Below are 21002 nucleotides of genomic sequence, written 5' to 3'. Positions count from 1 at the left end.
TCAGCCTCTCTTTCTTTGGAAGTCCATGTGACCTAGTTCCGGTTAATAAGAGAGAACTGTCTCCCAGGTGGGGTTTTTGGGAAAACTATTACTATCTCAAAAAAATAAAAGAGCTTCATCTGGCACACGCCTTTTCTCTTTCGTCTGTCCTATCTTTGCTGCCTGGAAAGCACACGTAATGCCAAAAGGTACCATGTCTTCCTGCAAACATAAAGACCAAAGGCCCATGTCCAGGATGGCAAAGCAGAAGGAAGGGCTCGGATGCCCAATGGCCCTGCGGGGGTCCTGTCCCACCCCTGGACTGCCAGCCTCCAAATGGTTTTTACCAATGCGGTTAAGCCACCATGGCCTGATTTCTATTACATGCAGGCGAAGGCAATCCAAACTAACACAGCCGCTGTTCGGGTGATCTGAATGTCTGAACGCAATAAAATTTCGAAATGAATGGAAATTAAGAATTTGAAATATCTTCTTTACTCCAATCTGTCTACATGCCCCAACTGAGATGATAAAAATAATTCTAGAGCATGAAAGGTCAGTTCCCTATCGACCCTGTATGAACCATTCTCAACCCTTCTGAGGAATAACATTAAAGCTTTTCCTGAACATCCAAGTCCCATGTGTTGGATTCTCAACTGCTAACGCTCTCTTCTTGTCACGTGATGTCACATATGGTGTCACCAACAGGGTTTCCGCGGGTCACCAGCATCGTGTGCTCGGGACCCAACGACTCAGACGCTTGTTCCCGAGGCTTGGCTCGAGACCAGCCTCACACAGAGCGGAGCTGAGCAACCCTCCTGTAAAACCTGAGGCATCTGCCCTGGCATCTTGGTCAAAGTCCAAAGCCTGTAACTGCCCTCTGCCTACTCACAAGCTCTCCCAGACGTCCAATTAGCTAGTATTTATTTTCTATCCAAAAAAGATTATGTCCAATGTTACTCTCTGCACATTTAAACAGCAAGGGGTACAACCCAAGTGATAAAGGAGCATTTCGTGTGACACTAAGCGACCATGAGGTAGAGGCAAGTGGCTTCATCTGGCTGTAAGCTGAGCCAGCTGAGACAGCAGCTTTCAACTTGGAAGAAGCTAAGTGTACCAGAGGGGTTAAACTTGTGGTTTTCTGGGCTGTTACCGGGAAATAATATGCACACATTTCCACTTACTTAAATGATTTCTAAGGTGATGTCAGATGAAAAAAGGATTGAACTCTAGTCCCTTCTATCACAGCTTTCCTATCAAAATATAACCCACATGAGGAATGCAAAAACTAAATTCTAACATAAAGTATGCTGTCTTAATATTGCACATACATGAATTCTTATTTTCTAAGCTATGAATAACCCACAGCTTAAGTATTTTCCTTTGCTTAAAGAAATATCCCTAAAAGTTAACACTTTTAATTATTAATGTGCAAAATTGCTTTAATAAAGGTACATAACTCCATGGTGAAATAAAGAACATTCAGAAAATATTTGAAATGATCCTCCTTTTCACTGAAGTGGAACAGACACAAGTTTTCAACAACTAAAATTACGTTGTATTCAAATAAAGACCCACACACACAATGAAGAGAAAATCTCTAATAATTTATTTGACCTTCAGTTTCACATTGTGAAAAAAAAAATGTTTTACAAAACCTCAAAAACGTAGTAGTAAGAAACAAGCACATATGAACATGAACACTTCAACTTACACAGTTTTGTACGTGAACCACATATTCAATAGCTAAGAGAGGGATATTATTCAGCTCTAATCACTCTTATTCAGACAGGTGTCAAGCCCAGAGAAAAGGGGGCTACACAATTATACCAGAAGTGGAAGGCTGCCCTTTGTTATCTGTTTCCACAGCAACCAGTCCACAGAATAAGAAGAACCTTCTCTGTCTTATGCCAAGGTTTTTGTGTGCACTGTGCGGTGAATTGTATTTGCTTCAAAGTGTGGGACGTTTCACAGGGTGAGAATGGTCAAGTAGTGAGCCCAAATGCCTACATCAATTCAAAGAGCAGGAGTCCAGAAAGTTCCCTGCAGGCTGGGGGCCCACTCTGACCACGGCTCCCTCTGGCTCACACACAGTAATTAATAGAGGATTCAAGGACAGACCGTAACTCTGAAACAGCTGCAGAAAATTCATCCTGCTTTCAGAAGCCATGCAGTGACACATCTCGGCCGATTTGCATCATAAACTACAGAGCTGAAACTGCTACACTATAATGACACCCAACTATGCTGCCAGGGTACAATTTGCATTGCTTAGAACACATCTATGAGCAAAAGACTGCTAGAAAGTACTGTGATTCTTTTATTCCAACGGCTCAACTAATTCATAGCACGGACACGTACAATTAGCCTAAAGTTTTCAGGTGGAAAGTAATGTTAAGGACTTATCTGTCATTAGACAATGCAAGCACATTCACGATGCAAAGGTTGTTACCAGTCTTAAACCTTATTTCCTAAATTAATGTGAGAAACATCAATGAAAGCAGTGCGAGAGTTGCAAACTCTGTTCTTCCTCAGACACCTCTGAGGAAGCACCTATTTGAGTCTAGCACTAACACCTACCACAGCACATGTTTAGTAAACAAGCACGCAAACTAGCAAAGAATGTATTCACAATCGATTCCCAACTGTCCCGGGAAACCTCAACATGGGCCACTGCTTACAATTCTTTGGTGTTTTGTGGCCAACTGTGTCACTTTTATGCACCAAAGAGTTCTTTTAGAGACTTACCTAAGAGCGAGCACTAAAGTATACACTGTACTAACGCTAATATTGTTGTGGAGAACTTGTTGCACTTGCTAAATGGTACAGCAAGAACAGAGAACAATGAATCTGAGTGAATGAATTTACTGTGATAATTCAGTTTTCTTTCCCATTAACTCTATAGTTATGGCAAAGCATTCTCACAGGGTAATAAATAAATAAATAAACTTTGGACTATGCCTTTACCTGTGCCCTATATACAGAAGTATTCCATAGAATTTTCCAGGATTTCAGGATACTACACAAAGAAAAAAAAAATGGCAAAGCTATTTGGTCCTTTCTAAATTTCAGTAGCTGAGACTGAAGGAGGTGAGTAAGATAGGAAGGAGAGGGGCAGAAAGAAGCCTTCCCTCACCCCGTGAGCCACCAGCATGCCCAGAGCCCACGAAACCTCATTAAAAGTTGGTGAGTCCAAGAAAAGTGATCTCCATGCTTTCTCTACCTCTAAGATGTACTTTAAGTTTCTGTTTTGTCATCTGTCCCTGTCTTGACATTTACAAAATCCCTCCCCTTCCCAACCCACCCTCCAGTTATATTCCAAATTGTAACTCCAAAGTTTCCGTTTTTGTGCAGCAAAGCACATCACAACAGCCACAAAATTGTGCAAATCATACAACCCCTCACGCACGTCCATACACGTGAAGACAACTGTAAGCATTGTTTCAGCATGCAGGTATCAAACAATAAATGGCTAAATCTATAACAAATTCCTTAACAGCCAAGGGAAAGTTTAAAGTCACTTATAAATAGAAAAGAACATCTACCAAACAGCTCCCAACAATGTCCCCATTGTTCGGAAACCTTCCTGGGGAGCACAACCCCTCAGAGATTAGCGAAGAGTCCAGTGGTCCTCACTCTGTGGCCAGCACCGCCAGCTTCCCGCCTGGCCCCACAGTTGGGCTTTCAATCTCCAACAACAGCTGGTGTGGAGGCTTCAAGCTTGCTCCTCAGAGAGAGGTGACAACCATTTCAAATTTTACACATAAATGGTGGAGCCCATGGAAATCAAATGCCGACTATGGTACAGCAAGGGAAAAGGCCCGGCTTTTCTCTCCCTTTGAAGGGCTGATTAATGCTGACATTAATCCACAATTACAAGACAAGGACGAGATCACAGGTTCATTCATTCATATTTAAACCATGTGCTACTTGCACTGAAAATCCCACCCCTCCCCCATCCCCTTCCTTCATGTCCAGTTAGAGCATTTACAAGGTGCAGCCGATTGCACAATCTTGAGTCTCATAATGACTTCTTTTCCTTTTTCTTTTTTCCTCTTCATTAACTTTAACTTCTCCAAGGTAGGAACTGTATCTTTGTCTTATCAAAAGAAGTGAGCTGAAACAGAGGAAAAAGATTGTTAGCAGCCTCACAATCTAAAAAAAAAAAAAAAAAAAATTTCAACTCAGGATAGAGCTGGTCAATATTGTTTTGAAAGGTCTGAACCATGTATTCAGTGGAAACTGTGCAAAGGGATGTGACGCGCTTGCCTTAAATGCACATATACATGCATCACGCGTGCAGATGGCTGGCCCGACAGAAACAGTGCTGTCCAAAGAAGGATCTTCACTTCTTTCCTAAACACATATATGTTCAAAATCAAACCTATACATCCAGGTGCTGTTATCAGTTGCCATCTTCTGCTTCCAACATTTGTAAATCCTCTGCGTGGTTAAACAGAGCCACTGTGAAGCAATTACCAGAGGGTCAAGAAAGATTCCTGTGAAAACCCTCTTTGGCCCATTTACCCCGAAGGATTCCAACTTCAATGTATTCACCATACAGAGGGCAGCCATATTAATCCTCTTATTTAAATGCATCATGGCAGAAATCAGTCTCGCTTCCTTTCACATGACAACATACCAGGCCTCGACAGCCCAAGGCTGGGGTTTATTCTTGAAGTTCATCAGTCCACACTTGGGGGACACCAGCTTTGGTATGCAGTGTTATTATCAACAAAATCTTCCAACATCAAGTGTGAATATAAATTCAACGTGCCAAAACCACGGAGCCTGCATTTTTCATGGGAGCTGGCATTTCCTCACACTACCCACCCTTCCCATTAACTTATGTCTAATTCTATACAAAGAAAAATTTTGCAGAGAGTTTTTGTCTTTCAAAAGCTCACTTCACCTGTTCATATGGAGCATATTTCTAGCCTTGGTAGTAATCTGCATCTCTATTGCTATAACTCTATGGACAAAGGGAATTCAGGAGGGGCTGCTTATTACTTGCATTGAATTCTTCTCGCTTTTGTGTGTTCAGAAGTCTGATTCATTTCATTAGCTGTTTCTTTTGGCAGTTTCATAACAGTGATTCAAGCTTTCAAGGCATTCCTTAGACTACAGTCTCATCCCCCTACCCCCACCTCCTTGTCACCTATATATCAACATTAGACCGAAAGAATGTATCTTGTAATAATATACAATTTCAAGGTGTTGCATACTGGTATAAGAAACCACTACCAAAAGAAAAGAATTCTAAAAAGGGAACAAAGCAAATCAAAATCTAAATGCTGTTAGGTGGGGGCCACACAGCACCATGAAAATGGAAATTAATCAAAAGTAATTTCCTTTTTCTCCCTCCCACTCACTGACAGAGCAGCAGGAGACGGTTAAAATCTCCCTGGTGGATGAGCTTATAGACCAGAAGGAACTTTTTGTTAACATTGTTATTTATTCAGTTAGCACCTACATTTGGAGAGCAAAGAGACCTCTCACAAGTTTTTGCAGTTTAGGACTGATATCTACACAGCACCTCTTTTGAGCCACTCCATCCAGCTTAAGTGTTTTAACACTATCTTGCATGTAGTAAACTTTAGCCATTTAAACCAAGATTGTCCCTGTCGGAAACTGCAAGAGTGGCTTTGATCAGGCCCCTGCTTTAAAAAGGCAAACCTAGTTCTGTCAAATTTCATTGTGATGTGCTTCACTCTCTGGCTGGTAGCACCAAGGGCAGACAGGATGTTATTTCACATACAACCTAACACTTTACTTGCTGTTTCCATGGGACCGGAAGTGTGTGATGAGGTTCAAATACCCAGGAAAGGGTGAATTCAAGTGTTTGCCAACATACTCTGGTCTGAGAAAGGAGGCACCAAAAATGAAGTATACAGATAACAAGCAGATAATAGTCAAAGAAACCTCATTTCCCCATCTCACACAAAGCAAATTCCGCTGCAAGGTAAAGTCTAAATTGGAGAAAGGAAAGAAACCTCAGAGTATTGAACACTTCATTTACATATGCCAGGCACTGAGCTAGGTATTTTCATCATTTTCTTTTTCCTCATCATTTATCAATTCACCCAAGTCTGAATTGCAACAGATCTTTGGGGAAGCATAATACAAAGGACTCATTTGACAAAGGAGTAAAGTCCAGAAAGGTCCAGACTCCACAGCTCAAAACCAGAACCAGAATGCATATGTGATCTCTTTCTGCCTCAACTTGCTTACCTTGCTCCAAGGATGCCAGCCAGTCTGCCAGTTAACTATTTTGATGTACCATTACCATCACTGGCAATTTTTATGGCTCTTCTACACAAATATAGTCAGTTCTGGTTTAAAACCCAACTTAGTGGCTGTTAATTGATGCTTTACCCTAGGAGGTTCTTTAAACCTGCTTTAGAGGTGAGTCATGCATTCATATCACAAATGAAATAACCACTTTCAGAGCATTTGTTTATTCAGGATTACTGAGATGCCAGCAAGGCAGCAAAAACCAGTTTGGTGTGGGACGCTCTTAGCCCAGTAGCTCCTGAGAGGAGGCTTCTGAATGTTCCTGTGTCTCAGAAAGATTTTCATTCCCAGGAAGCATTACATTATTAAGAACGCTACTAACTGGAATGGACTGGAGGAGATAACTGAAGAAATAAAATAAATAGAGAGATTTAAGTGTGAAAGTGAGGGCAATTTTCATGGTGTTTTTAAATGAGCTTGAAGACATGAGGAAAGAAAAGATGAATGAGTCTGAAACCCCTCTTTGCCTAGCTTGCAACGACCCCTAATTTCCTTTTTTCCCTTTGAAAGTTCTCTTCGAAGGTGTGAAACATTCTAGGAAAAACAGCCAAAATTTTCGAAGTAACAAATTGGTTTTCACTGTGGTTCCTCCAGAGTTTTTAACTTTATTCTATTATTAGTAATGTAAAAAGGCCATGAATCACCAAAACAAACCAACACACTCTGTGTGCTCTGTGCTGCATTTAGACACGCTTAAGTGATTCCTGGGGCCAATCTGAAGAATGTTTAACGGCAGCAATGCGGCCATTAGCTTTGCGAACACTGAACTGTGCAGGCCTATTAATTATTTGAGCCAAGAGTATTATATACTCTTAAGTACACAAGACAACCATTATGTACTCATATATATGACACAGAAACACAACTTTTGTTAGCCCTGACAATAGGGTCAGCCTGTCTCATTAACTCTGAAAGGCTGTAGTTAAGGGCAGTTTAGATGGCTCAGTATATCCACACATCAGACAAATTTATACAACGCAGGTGCAACTTTTTACAAGGACAGACCTAAATTTCCCTCTGAAGTTAATAAATGCCCCCAAAGGAGGCTATTTTTTTTTTTTATGGGAAAAAATTTTAAAAAAGCCAATTAATTTTAGAGAGAATAAACTAGGAAAAAATTTAAGCATTCAATTTTTAAAATGCTACTTCATTCCAGAAAGAGTTTGAGGAAGCTAAATTTGTATATAAACAAGTATCTCCTGGGGTGACACCAATACGAAGCTCAAGTTTATGAAGTGGCAGTTCTACGTGATGCTCAAATGCTTACACTCTGGAGACAGACTGCCGGGGTTGACTTCTTGATCAATTCCTCCATCTAGTAAGCTCTATGACCTTGGGCAACTTGCTTAACCTCTGTGTGCATGAGGTGTTTTCATCTATAATGCGTTCTAGTAATAATATCTCACAACGTTATTGTGAGGATTAAATGAAATGGTGCATGTGAAATGCACAGCCCAGGTCCAGACACACAGTGAGGGTGCACGAAACACTCGATGGTGTTATTAACACAGGTAAGGGATTCTCAACCTGGCTGTGTTTCAGAATCACTGAAGCACTTTCTAGAAATGCTGATGCCTCGGCCCCACCCAGACCAAGTCTCTGAGATGGGCAGTTTTTGCAAAGTTCTTTGGGTGAGTCTGAGGTTCAGTAAAAGCTGAGGATCACTGGCTTACACGTGTTATGGTGGGGGTAGGGAGCTACAGGTACGGTCAACGCAAGTGTTTAATTTCTGGAGTGCAAGTTCTTTTTTATAGTTTTTGTAGTACTTCTATAGGACAGGCTATATAGACCATGTCTCACTCCATATTGAAACTTAAACAGTTAGCTGAATTATATGCATACTTACAGCTAAACTGACTTCTTACCTCATGCTCACTTTCTTTAGGATGTACTGCGTTTAAGAAGGCAGATGTTTCCAGGTGCTGACAAATGCAGTAGGAATCAGGGAGTATGGGACTGTGGTTATGCTGTTCCACACATCTAATGTTGGATCGTAGCAATCCAAAGTTTTGCATCGCTGAATGCCAAAGTATCCTCCAACCACGTAGAGTTTGTTTCCGGAGGCCACAGCGTGACAACTCATGCGTTTTGCTGTCACGTCTCCCACCTTGGTCCACTGGTAAGTCTCACTGTTGAATTTATAAGCAGAGCAGGCGGAGAACTCTGTATCTCCCCCCATAATAAAAATCTGGTTACCCAGCACAGCTGCTGCTGTGTAACGCCAGGGCTGGGGACAGGTGGCTGGTACTGTCCACCTGTTTTCGCACTGATCGTAACACTGAACCTTGGGGAGCTTGTCATGACTGACGCTGGTACCTCCGAAAGCAAACAGCTTAAGTTTGGCGCTCACTACTGCCGCATTGCTGACACCTTCTCGGAGTGGGGCCACCATGGTCCATTTGTTGGTTGTAGGGTCATAGTGTTCTACTTGCTTTAGAGAAACTGAGGGGGAGGCTGGGAGGCAGCCAGTTGCGGCCGTGTGCCCCCCGACAACATACAGGCAGTGCTTCAGTTCAGCAGAGCCATGGCCAAACCTGGCCACTAGCATAGGGGCAGCTTTGGACCACTCCTCATGCAGGGTATCATAAACCCAGACATCTTTTGAGACTCCATTTTCAGACCCCCGCCCCCCCGTAATGTATACTTTGCAGCCAACAGCACATGCACTGAACTCTTTTCTTGGGCTGGGGATATCAGCCTTGGGAATGATTTCTTTGGCCTTCTGGTCTACCAGATACAGCTTGTCACACATGAAAGTCTGCCCTCCCAAGAGGAAGAGGGCGTGGCCAGTTTTCCGAGGTCGGGCACAGAGGCTGGTTACCACGCCATCATTCTGCAGAATTTTCAGTTTGCACCTGATGGCCTCTTCCACAATCTCCTTGCTCTTTCTTTGCTTGGTAATGAGTTCCTCCATGGCCACGTTCTCCATGAGATAGATGGCTGGCAGGAGAGCCAGCCTCACTGTCTGCAACAGCTCTGGAAGGTAGCAGTAGCGCTTCTTCAGGTCGTAGCTGATCCAGTTAATTGCAGACTCATACACGAGCCTTTCATCTTCTGTCTCCAGCTCTTCACTGGACAAGAGTTGCACTACCATGTCCTGGGGCAGCTGGAGGAAATCTTCGTTCTTCCTAATGGTTTGGAAATTGCTGAGACACATTCTCCAGGAGAGTTCGTACAGCTTGGTACACTGGTGTGCGTCAGACAGCAGCAGCATGCCCAGGCAGTTGGTGGGATGCAGGTTCTTTTCCAGGAACTCTGCACAGGCATCCCGGATATCTTGGAACTCCAGCATGTCACCTGCTTCCAGGAGCGATTCTGCGTTTTCTTCATTGATGATGACCCGGGAGGAGTACGCATAGTCAAGAAGTAGCTCCAAGACTTCTGGGTGGATGGAGTTGTCAAAGTTGACTTCGCTGTCCTGGCTCTCTTTCAGACCACCACTGAACATGGCCTCAAAGTAGCGGCTGCAGGCAGCCAGCACTGCCCGGTGACAAGGGAAGGTCCTATTTCCAGCATGGAGAAGGACATCAGTGAAGAGGCGCTGCTGGCGTAGAAGGTTCAAGTGAGTAAGGACACTGTCAGCATAGGAAGACTTGTGAAACAGATAGATGTTAATGGAGCCGCTGCTGGCCCTGGATTTGCGATTCTCATGCACACTGACTGACATTTTGTTTCCACTCCTAAAAAAAACCAAAACAAAACCATTGAACAGGGTGCTCCTGATGTGTAGAACAGCAGAACAAAGCAAAAAACCTTTCCGACAGTGAAAACAGAACACTCTGCTGCCTACTTTTCCGAATAATGGATGGCCATTCCTGTACAGTCAGAGACAACTTACCTGTAAGGAGAGGCATTCATGGTAATACTGTTGAGCTATTTGAACTATATACACTGTTAAAAAAAAAAAATCACTGCTTGAAAGCAGGTTCATCTTGGAAAACCTGATTGCCAACTTTCGGGATATTGAAGTCCTTGAGAATGTAAGTCAGCACAAGCTGAGAGGAGCAAGGTCTCATTCTCACAGCTTGCTGTCCTTGTCCAGCTGATTCACTGCGGGCCACTTAAAATGCCAGGCCTCCAGCTCTCGTAACGCCAGGACAGGCACCAGCTTTAATGCCCTATGCAACATAAAGCCATGTGTAAAACAAATAGCTACTAATTAATTCCATTAAGAATTCCTTTGGTAAGATCTGGTCTCCCTGCAATATACAGTAAATGGGAAATGTAACATTAAAATCACAGGCTTAAGTAACTTCTACAATGATGGGACCCTTATTTAAATGTTACAAATCATTTTTAACCAGACACCTCTACCATTACAAAGTCCTAAAAGAGACCCAATATGAACATTACCATATATTGATCAGCAGGCTTTCGTGAAAACACAGAAGAGATTCTGACCCCAATCGCAACCCATCTTTTTTGCTCTGGACAGCTTCTAAAATGAGGATTTGGGCACATAAAAGAAGAAGATTTTGAGTAGCATACTCATGAGTGCTGTTTTTCTGTTCTTCCTGCTTTATATCAATTCTTGGAAAACCAGTTGCAAGAACAAAGGCTCCCTCGGCACCTCTTTCAATTAAACAGTGTATCACAAGGACCATCCCTGTGTACCTGCGAATGCTGGCACCCACATATAGAGAGTTCAAAATGCGAACATTACTTTATCTAAATCAAAAAAACACAACATATGCGCATGTGCATGTATTTTGCCAGCCATTGTTAATTTAAGGCCACCTTAGAATTTATTTGCTAACCAAAGTGCTTTCCTCAGTCTCTAAATTGAAATTATAGCAGAATCTAATGCTATCTTTGGCTTTCCATAGTAAGTAAATTGTAGGCTAAAGACATAGAAAATCCCTCCTATGTTCAAAAATTGAATCACATGTTTTTTTTAACCCTACCCCTCTGTTACTTCAAAGGAATAAAGCCTTCAAGAACTTGCCTGTCAAAGGATTCCTAAGGAAGCTGTTTAGCCCAGGAGAGTAAACTGTATGGTTACAGTATCTACTCCAAACACAGAACAAACAGTTCTGAAACCCATAGCCTGCTTGTTTCCCTCAACAGCTGAGATATTTGTTTTTAATTTATATCTCAGGAATTATTAATAAATGCAAATGAGTAACTTACCACAGATTCATGGACTGGATACTAAATTGCACTTCCCTGACCAGCTGTGGCCAGTCACTGACAACAACAAAAGCAGGTGCCTACCTTGCCTTTAACACACAGGCCACATACCATTAGGTGATCCAACTTATTTTCCTTTATTTTTGGAGTATAACTTTTCATTATGAGTCAAACATGGCTTAATGGAAGAAAATAAGCAACAAAGTCCTAGGCTCTGGTGTTGCCAAGACTTTACAAAAGCATCATTAGTCTCCATTAGTGTCCTAGATATGACAAATGGTGAAGAGCCAAGCTTCACTCCCCCCTCAGGCTAAGCCTCAACAATCTAGTCCATTTTACAGGTCCAGAGAACAAATGCCACCCTATGACAATGCACCAGGTTTCCAAAGTCTGAAAACATGTATTAGCTTCACTGATGTTCTACCACTCTAGTTGTCATTTGAATTTGTACATTCCATCTGAAGTACTTTGAGGAGGATTTTAAACCTAAACCTCAGAAGATGGTATAATTACTTGAACGCCTAATATAGAAACTTATAAACATTCCAAATGAGTAGCTACACTTTATTTTTTTAAGCTAATGTTTCCAAAGCAACCTCAAAAGCTTCCTCCTTCCAGGCTAAAAGCAAATGCAGCTTTGACTGCTTGAGTCCTGCACAAGGTGCATAATAAGCACCATAAGCACACTGAGCAAGGAGGGATCCCCAGTGCCTTGAGCACTTTGCCCTAAGCATTAGACGTCAGGAGTTGCCAAACACCACACACAACCAGACCTACACTTAAGAAGACCTTAGGATCTAGGCTTTGCATCTCTAGCATCCCTTGTTGATGCTCCTGTAGTTTCGAGGTTGGTCCAGAAAGCCAGAAGGAATAACCTAGCCTGTCATCTTGGATACCATCCAGATGGGGAAGCATGTCACAATCAAAACTCAGCAAAAATTTTATTAAATAAAAAGTAAACCTGAAGACCTAAGGGAACCAAGTGGCTTTCTGGTTTAACATGCAAACATCAAAATACCAGCAGAAACTATTCATACAGTCACCAAGTATAACTTCAACGTATAACAAATCATCCTTTCGGCATTTTTAAGCTACCAGAGAAAAAACATTTGTATGCCAAGTAAGTGTCCGACGAATGCACACGTATACTTAATCTGCATCTACAAAGAAGAGGAGAAAAAGGCTGCTATCACCATGAACATCAAAAAGGCTTCTAGCTCACTTAACGCTCCTTACCCAGGATCTCTGCCTCCAATTCTACGCGTCCCATCACATCCCTTTAAGGTTTTGAACCTGATCTACATGCAATCAAAGAAGAAACTAGGCAGATTTTTCTGGGGGCATTTGCGTTATTAGTTAACAATGAAACATTATAAAGATCTTGTTAACAAGAAAAGCATTTCACCATGGAGTCCTCTATAAGGCTTGTAAACGCTCTTTAACACGTTGGCCATGCTTTTCAGGTCGACACCAAATCACATGAACAAATTCAATGGTTCATCTCCACCCCGCCCACCAATTCTCGTCCTTCGAAACTAATGTTACACTAAAGGCCAAATACTGCACTCACATGAGAAGAAACTAATTTTCAGAAACCAGTTCTCATTCATTCCCTACAAACATTTCGCAGCAGGAAAGTGCCCTCATGAGCGGTGTCTGCACGTGGCCCAGCGCTCCCCTGTGCGGGTAGGGCGCAGCGTGGGGCAACGATCCCGCGGGCTCAACTCTGGACTGCGAAGTGCGAGGCAGCGGGACATCCACCCCCGGGGAAGCGCCGCTTTCCGCCGAGAGAGGAGAGAGAGCGATCATACCGTGGCCCTGCTCCCGGATGCCCCAGCAGCTCGCCCCGGCTCTGCGCCGGTGAGCGGAGGCCTCTCCGGTGATGCCCGGAGCTCCTGCTTGCTCTGAGAGCTTAGCGGCGAACACTGAGGACTCCGCCCCAAGAACAGCTCCCCACCCCCGCCTAAGTGGGAGCTCCCGGCTCCGGGGCACACGCACACCCCTAGCGAACACACCCCCTCAGGCCAAGAAGCCCCCGAAACCCGCGCGGCTCCTGCAACAGGTCCGGGGCAGCAGGGGAAAAACTTACAGCAGTGGTGACTGGCCTCAGTGCACGACCAGCTAGCTGGGTTCTTGCCTCGGTCACCGGGAGTTCCAGTGACGAAGCGGACGTCTCAGCCCCGGGGAACTGCGGCGACTGCCCGGGCGAAAGGGGTGCGCATGAGGCGCTAGCCGAGCGGAGGACCGCGCCCCGGGCGCAGGCTCGTGAGCCGGCTACCGCTGGCGGTGCGTCTCGGCCTCACGATCCCTCCGCCGCCGCGCACTGGCGACCCGCGGAGCGTCTACCGGGGCGAGTCTCGGGACCGGAGAGCGAGCCTGCGGCTGCAGGCGCCGCGGAAGGAGGCGGGCGGTGCACTCGGGGGAGGGAGCTCGAACGCGCCGTGCGCGCCGGCGGCCGCCTGGCGTCTGGACTCGGTCTCCGCAGCGCCGCGGCCCAGCCGCCTCCTCTCCGGCTGCCTGAGCAGTCTGCGCCCGGCGGCCGTGCGCCGGGCTATAAGTGGGGCGGCGCGGTGGGGCGGGGAGGGAGAGGGCGCGTTTGTCAAGAGTGACACCCGGAGAGGGAGGGAGGGAGGAAGCGCCTGAAGGCGGCCCGCGGAGGAGGAGGAGGAGGAGGAGAGGAGCTGGAGAAGAGCGTGTCGGGGGAGTTAATCGAGAGAGGAAGCGGGGGAGGGGGGGCTGCAGGGAGCGGAGACAGACAAAGCGGACGCGGTATCTCAGCCATTAGCGAGCAGCTGCAACCCTCGGGGACCGCGAGTAAAACAAGTTTCCCCGGGTTTGAGTATCTGCGCCTCTCTGGCCCAGCCCGATTAATGGACAGCCCTGGAGCTTAGGGACCCTCAGCAGGGCAGTGCAGCCCCCGGCCTCTGCGCTGCGGCTGGGGGAGCCCGCGAGATGCTCTGGGAAGGGTGGCGAGGGGCGAGCTAGGGGTCCGCGACACGCGCCCTGGCCGTGCGCACCCTGCACGCTGCGTGGGATACCTGGAAGGAGGACAGTGGTGAGAGAAGGGGCACCAGTTTGGACACTGGGGACACTGCAGCTTGGGTAAAGCCGAACCATAGGGTTTGTCGCTGGAGGGGGCCAGACAGACCCCGGCCTCGGGCACTCCGGCCGTGCCCTCCTCCCCCACCCGCGGCGAGCAGCGGCCGCCGGGGCTGGACCCTGTCCCACGCCGCGGCGAGCAGCGGCAGCCCGGGGCTGTCCGGCCGGGCGCGCCCACGTGTTTCGCAGCCAATCGCTGCAGCCGCTTGATTCAAAGCGAACCGCTCAAAGGAGCGGCCACGCTGCCTCCCTCTCTCGCTAGAGGTAAAGCCCGGATCGCCCTCTTAGACTGGGCCCTTCCTGTTTTTTATCGCTTGATTGTGTCAGTGTGGAGTTCAGCAAAGAAATGGCCCGGCACACACCTTTGACGCGCCGCATGCCAGGAAAAAGGAAGGCGATTCGAAAAGTAACCTCGCATGCCAGTCACTACTTACGAAATCTATATTTGACCTTTGCACTATGGGCTTGTCTTTCCACCAGGAGCTAAAACGTCTTGCTTTTTTGTTTTTGTTTTAATTAGGATATGGAATTAAATCTATGAATGAATTGTAGCAATTCACCCCCGCCCCTCGTTTTACAGGTTAGGAAATGGAGGCCGGGGAGGTGTGAATTGCTCATCTCACGGTCACACAGCCACTCAGCAGCGGTCCAGCAATGCGGTTCTCCATTCCTCACTCCCCCACCTCCCCGCTTTCTTTTAAATACTAGACACCGAAATGATTTAAACGGGGCCTGGCACTTCCTGAATCTAAAGACTGCTGAAAAGAAAACTATCAGTTCTTTATTTTAATCTCACCTTCCTTTACCCGTGGTTTCTCCTGGTATTCGCACTGAGAACTTTCGTTCCTTGCAAACAAAGACTGCACTCTGAAGTCCTTTGTTACCTTTAAGTCGTCAGCCTCTCCATGAGGCTTTACAAATCTGTTTCATATTCTAAATTTTTATGCAGAGTCTCAGCTCAGACACTGCTTCACAAAGCCGGAGAGGCTGGATCAATTCGCGCTAAGAACCCGGAGCGGTGATTGTGGGATCTGTGCAGTGAAGGAAGGAGCGCTGCCAGCAGACTCTGTCGTGAAGGAGACGTGGAGAAAATCAGCAAAGAGCAAACGAATAGAAACGCTGTGGACACCAGAGATAGGTGCTGTGGTTGGTGGAAATGCGTAGCTATTGCACGCAGGTCTTTTAAAAACATGGCTTCTGTAGCCTGGCCAAGTGTGGGGGAAGCTGATCAGGGAGACTTCGAGGCACCTCTTAGGAGGGCCTTGTCTGTCTAGGTGCTGGGTCAAAAGCAAGCACGTTGGTGAAAATGAAAACATGTTAATGTCTTCCTTTGGAGAAAATATTTCGTTTAAATTAAGAGATTAACACTTTCTCTCACTGAGAATTATTTCCTTTTACTTTAGTCACCACATCTACCTAGAACTTCACCCAGATGACCCTGCCTAGAAATAAAACATGAACACAGCTCACTTGGCTGGGGATTTTGTCAGAGGAAGCCACTGAGCTAGGAACAGGCCAGTCTGTGTCTGTTGCATCTTCACCAACCGGAATGGTGTCCTTCACCAAGGGGCCAGCAAAGTGTAATTCTCTTTGAAAATAGCTATGCTAAGTAAGCAGGGATGCTCTGGCCATTGTGTCATTATCCACTGATGCCATTTTCCTGTGTCTGCTTTACCTAATGTTGGCATCTTTCTATGCTTCAAGAAAAGAGAAGGGAAAAAGTCGTAGCCTGGAAAATCTTGAAATGTACTCAGTTGACCATATACATATGCTTCGTCTGCCTCAGGGAGATAAGCAACATGAAGCAGGGAAAAGAAATTAGCTTAAATAGGTTATAAAACTGGAAATCAGTTTCCAGCTGAGAAATAAGAACTAAACTTGCATTTGGGGGAAATCTTGTGTGCTGCCAATGACCTCCTACAAACAAAAGGTACACTGGTTTGCTTGAACCAATGTGTGAAAAGTTTCATCCTGTGTACAGTTTCTAATGTTTGTTTTACAGCTCAAAGTGATTTGCAAGTTAGCATATTTATGATCACAGCAACACAAACTGTTATTTCTCCAACATTTCTCAGCCAACCCTAAAGGTAATTCTTGTCACTTCACTCACAGGAAGAAAAGATGAGCAAGTCTTATATATATGCAGGAAGAACTCTCTAGAAAAGCCTGTGACCAAACGGAACAATGATAGACATTGCAGATATCTGAGTCACCAACAACTCAAGAAATGCTACAGACATCATCCATGTTATTCAATGGCCACCACCTCACTCAAGATGATAGACCAGTCCTGTACACTCCTGGGAGCTGGTCTTCGCCTCTGCCTTGTGACACCAAACCAAGGTCTCATTTTTAATGCTATTAAGAATCTGTGCCCAAGGCTTTGGCCTTGTTATCTCCCTTAACAATGTTATTTTGTTAGGCTGCAAAATAAGCAGCATGGGGTTAAATGTATTAGCTGCCTTCAAACCTAATTTATCTTCATTCCTTCCTAATTTACACTCAGGCTGAATTAATGAGAATGATTTAATTAACATGGTGCGACTATGGTACCAGGGACAGGACAGCTCGGGGGATTAGACCAAACAGTGGGCTAAGCAGCTGCCATCCTGCCTCCTGTGGTCCCCTGAAACCCCACCCGAATTTCAGATATGTTCCCTGCCAGTCTTCCAAAAACGACCTCTTTGTTCTTTGATCTGCTTCCTGAATCTGTGTGAGGAGGATGACACAGCTTCTTTCCTTGTGTTATTTGTAAGGTGGGCTTCAATGCCGTGGCCTATAGAGTCAGTGTGGCTGAGGATCCTACCGTCTGCCAAAGATCTGTGCTCTTTCTCTCCTAGTTTCGAATTCATGCTGGGAAGTGGACACCCAGCCAGAGGCAACATCCCTGAGCTGTACTTAAGTCCTAAGATCAACACCCATGGAAGTAAAGGGAGGGAATCAGGATGGGCAAAAGGAGGAGTAGAGCTGAGACACGGTCTCAGTCAAGGCCCTGGCCTACTCCATGTGGAGCTCTGAAGTGGAAATGGCCCCCAGAATTATTTCCAGCACAGGCAAGAGGCCAGGTCGATAGGGTTGCATTACGAGCTACCGAATGCAGGCTACGCAGGAAAGGGGTCTGTGGCCTTGGCCAAGGTAGCATTCTCACCTCTGCAGAGGCAGTTCTGCAGAGGGTGGACAGCCGAGTGCCTCCTGCTGCCAGCGCCCCCAGCAGCTGGGGGAAGAAGTCCTTCACTCTCACAGGGGGACAGATCTGAGGGGCTTAGTGTAGTGCCCACTTCGACACCCCACCCTAACAAAGATACACAAACCTGGGAAAATGAGACATCAGTTCTTATCAGCAATCCCCTTACTTTCAAAAAGAGGGTTAATTTTTTTTTTAATCTGGCTATTTATCAAAAAGACAAGGATAAGGAAAAAGTAGATAATATAAGAAGTTATCAGCATTATATAAGTCAGTTATTTTTCTCTCTAGGGGACAAAAGAGTTCTTAATTGATCGTTTTCTAAATTTTAATTTGCCACCTTCTGCATCTATGCCTTCTAAACTCTATTTGCGTTTAATATATATATTATGATCAACCTTGAGAGTATTCTTAAAATTGTATCCAAATTGGCTTGGTCCAATTTTAAAATTTCAGTTGCTTCCTATATCTATTATATGTGCTACCACTTTTCATATATTTTGTGAATTAAATTGGGTTATAGTATGACTTTTAAATTTCAAATTCCAATTGTTCATTGCTGATACAGAATACAATGGACTTTTGTATTATGACTTTTAATGGAAGGTTTTGTGTGAGAGTGCGCTTGTGTCCTTTCATTGCTAAGCTCCACCGTCATATTGAACTCCTCTATTCAGGGCTGTTATAGCTGGAGAATTCATTTTTCCTTTGAGACTCTGTCACCTTATACAGCCCCAAGTGACATTGCAAGGGGTAGACAGTTTATTGGCTGCTTACAGGACTGCAGAGGGACACATTTGAGTCACTATTCCTTGCTATTACTCTATAAAGTCTGGTCATTAATAAATCAAGCAGTCGGTCTAGGCTGCTTGTGTTATTTCTACTCCAGGGCCCTTCAAAACAATGATCTTCATAGTCTGTTGTAGGTTATAGGTTTTAGGGTCAGGATTTTAAAGCAGCATTTATTATTTTCTCTCTGATTACAAAAGCAATGCATGGTATAAATTTGGAATAAACAGAGAAGTGAAAGAAAAAAAGTAGACCCACTCCTTTGAGATCATGACCTTTAGCATTTAAATTCTAGTCTTTCTGTGTCCACATAGTATTTTTATTTTTAGCAGTTAAGTGGTTAAGGGCAGAGTCTCTAGAATCAAACCAGAATTCCTGCTTTTACATTTACTAGCTGGGTGTTTGGGAGCAGGTATCGTAATATCTTGGTGTCTTAGTTTTCCAGTCCATAATATGAGATATTGACAGTACCTGGCTCAGAGAGTTGTTTTCAGATGATCGAAACTAGCATATGTTCAGCATATAGAGCAGTGCCCAGCTATAGCAGTGGCAACTGCTATATAACGCTTGCTTTTATGATTCTTGAGTAAGCTGTTTAAGGAGAATGATACTCCTACAACCCCAAAGCTATTTCCTAGTAACTCTCCTAAATAAAAGTGATGTGAATCCTTTTCAAAGTTCCCATTTCCACATCTGCCCAGTAGCGCTGAGTTAAGGGGCACTTCTGTCTTGAATGAATTTACATACTGCCTTGGGGTATGTATATGAGACTCTGCTTTTCTTGCAAACCCAGGAACCTGACAGCTTGCGCAATAAAAGCTCAAATGCTTGGGGTTTGCCTTTGCTTTCTTCCATCTCTTATTGATACTGTCTTCATATTTAGTACTGGAGCCATGTGTCTTCAGGTGATGGAGAAACAACTCTGTACTCTCCATTACCTTAAAAAATCAAGCTGCTGCAAAGGGAAACATATTTAAGAAATAACACATTTAAAAAAGAGGTAGTTACTATATTTAGAAGACCACCAGGCCAAGACAGAGCATCCACGGAATGTAGGGCCCCTACAGTAGTGTCCTGAAGTCTTGTAGGGTGCCCTCTGTGAAAGCTCACTCATGTCTATCAGAATCACACCCAGCCTCTGTGAGGTGTGGCCTTTCACAGCCCAGGGGCATCTTAACCAATCTCCCCTCCCCCATAATCTTTTGAGTGCCTCAAGGCTCCTGGATCTAAACTCTTAATTTGTTCTAAGTAATTACATTAAAGAATTGACCGTTGTTCCAAGCAGTTTTGAAAATGAAGGTTTTGTTTGGCCTATATGCTTTGCTTCCAGGGCAAGATGCCAAGTCTCTGAGCATGTCTGGGCATGAAGAAGGACCCAGAAGAAGGGACCTTTGTGGTCCAAGAGCTTGTACCTTTGAATGAATATTAAAAGGATTTTATGGCACTCTGTGAGCTTAGACTTTACTCACTGCAGAGTTCAGTTTGGACAGGAGTCTGAAAAGAAAAAAACAAAAACAAAAACAAAAAAACCCAGGAAGCCGCAAGTTAACAGTACCAGAATGAAAAAAGAATGAAAAAGGAGAGGGGGATACTGGTGAGTGTGTTGCCTTAAGGTTCCCATAACTGTTTCTCATCATGATTTGGAAACTACAGCATGAACAAGGATATAAACTTACATACACGAGCATTCACAAATTTCCCTTAGCCTCATGAATAATTTCATAAAGCATTTACTATGAAATCTCAAATAAAGTTGGAAGACTTGCTATATCTTTATCTGTGGATATTTGGAAATATTAGGAGAAAATGGTAACATTTTAAAAAATTATGTATGTTTAAATAGTTATAAATCAGTTTTTATACCCATAATTATCTGAGAAGCTATGGTTTTATTCATTCATTCATTCAGTCAGCCAGCCAATCAATCAGTCATTCATCCAGCAAATATTTATTTATAGGCATTGTACCTGGTGCTGGGGATATTCCCCAGTTCCACTAGGTTGTTTCCAGCCGTCCACTGTGATTTTACAATGTGCAGGCTTGGCTTGCCATCAGCGTACTTGTATTTGCATTTCCAACGTGTCTCCTTCCAACTCTGAAACCATGGAAAGAAGTCATATATAGGGAAACTTAAGAAGAATGAGGGGAAAACGAACATAAACATAGGCCAAAAAGGAGCTCAATGTCTGTCACCCTTACTAGACCGTTAGTCTAGAAGAGAACCGAGAGAAGGCAGACCGCCTGGGCTGTGAAATGGTCTTCTTCAATTGCCATTTCCCACCCAAGGATTACGAATAAAGCCATTATTGCCTCATTAAAAACTGGCCTGTTAAAAATGGTAAAGTGGCTCATAACGGCATTGGCCAAGAAAGGAAAAGGTAAAGCTCACAGGCAGAAGTAGGGAGTGAGCCGCAACCTTGCACTCTCCTTCCTCTTAAGACTTAAGTTTTCAAGACGTTCTGAATTTTGTCACAGTGGGAGGAAACGTCACACGGCTCCCAAACATTGTGCATCAATCTCTTCTCCA

General features: G+C 44.4%; 1 protein-coding gene and 1 long non-coding RNA gene across 6 annotated transcripts; one reads left to right on the top strand and one right to left on the bottom strand.

Moving 5' to 3' along the window:
- Window positions 1-1565: 1565 nt before the first annotated feature.
- On the bottom strand, window positions 1566-13928 carry ENC1 (ectodermal-neural cortex 1). Of its 3 annotated transcripts, none has more exons than XM_016122175.2 (3): window positions 13493-13928; window positions 8139-9953; window positions 1566-4096 (listed from the first exon to the last, which is right to left on the bottom strand). In XM_016122175.2, the coding sequence occupies exon 2, from the start codon at window positions 9938-9940 to the stop codon at window positions 8171-8173; it is 1770 nt and encodes a 589-aa protein (XP_015977661.2). In that variant the 5' UTR covers window positions 9941-9953; window positions 13493-13928; the 3' UTR covers window positions 1566-4096; window positions 8139-8170. The 3 variants fall into 3 exon arrangements, with proteins under 3 accessions (XP_015977661.2, XP_015977662.2, XP_015977660.2); XM_016122176.2 differs by lacking the exon at window positions 13493-13928 and adding an exon at window positions 13215-13335; XM_016122174.2 differs by lacking the exon at window positions 13493-13928 and adding an exon at window positions 10627-13173.
- A 194-nt stretch (window positions 13929-14122) lies between these two features.
- On the top strand, window positions 14123-20771 carry LOC118606599. Of its 3 annotated transcripts, none has more exons than XR_004952547.1 (3): window positions 14123-15640; window positions 16615-16845; window positions 19806-20771. It is a non-coding gene; the product is annotated as an uncharacterized LOC118606599 (long non-coding RNA). The 3 variants fall into 3 exon arrangements; XR_004952548.1 differs by lacking the exon at window positions 19806-20771 and having other exon boundaries at window positions 14123-14458; window positions 15452-15640; window positions 16615-19146; XR_004952546.1 differs by lacking the exon at window positions 19806-20771 and having other exon boundaries at window positions 16615-19146.
- The last annotated feature ends 231 nt before the right edge of the window (window positions 20772-21002 follow it).

The sequence above is a fragment of the Rousettus aegyptiacus genome, unplaced genomic scaffold, assembly GCF_014176215.1.
Source record: "Rousettus aegyptiacus isolate mRouAeg1 unplaced genomic scaffold, mRouAeg1.p scaffold_m13_p_8, whole genome shotgun sequence".
NCBI classification, from domain to species: domain Eukaryota; kingdom Metazoa; phylum Chordata; class Mammalia; order Chiroptera; family Pteropodidae; genus Rousettus; species Rousettus aegyptiacus.
The sequence above is the reverse complement of the archived record's forward strand: the minus strand, read 5'-3'. Positions and strand labels throughout refer to the sequence as shown.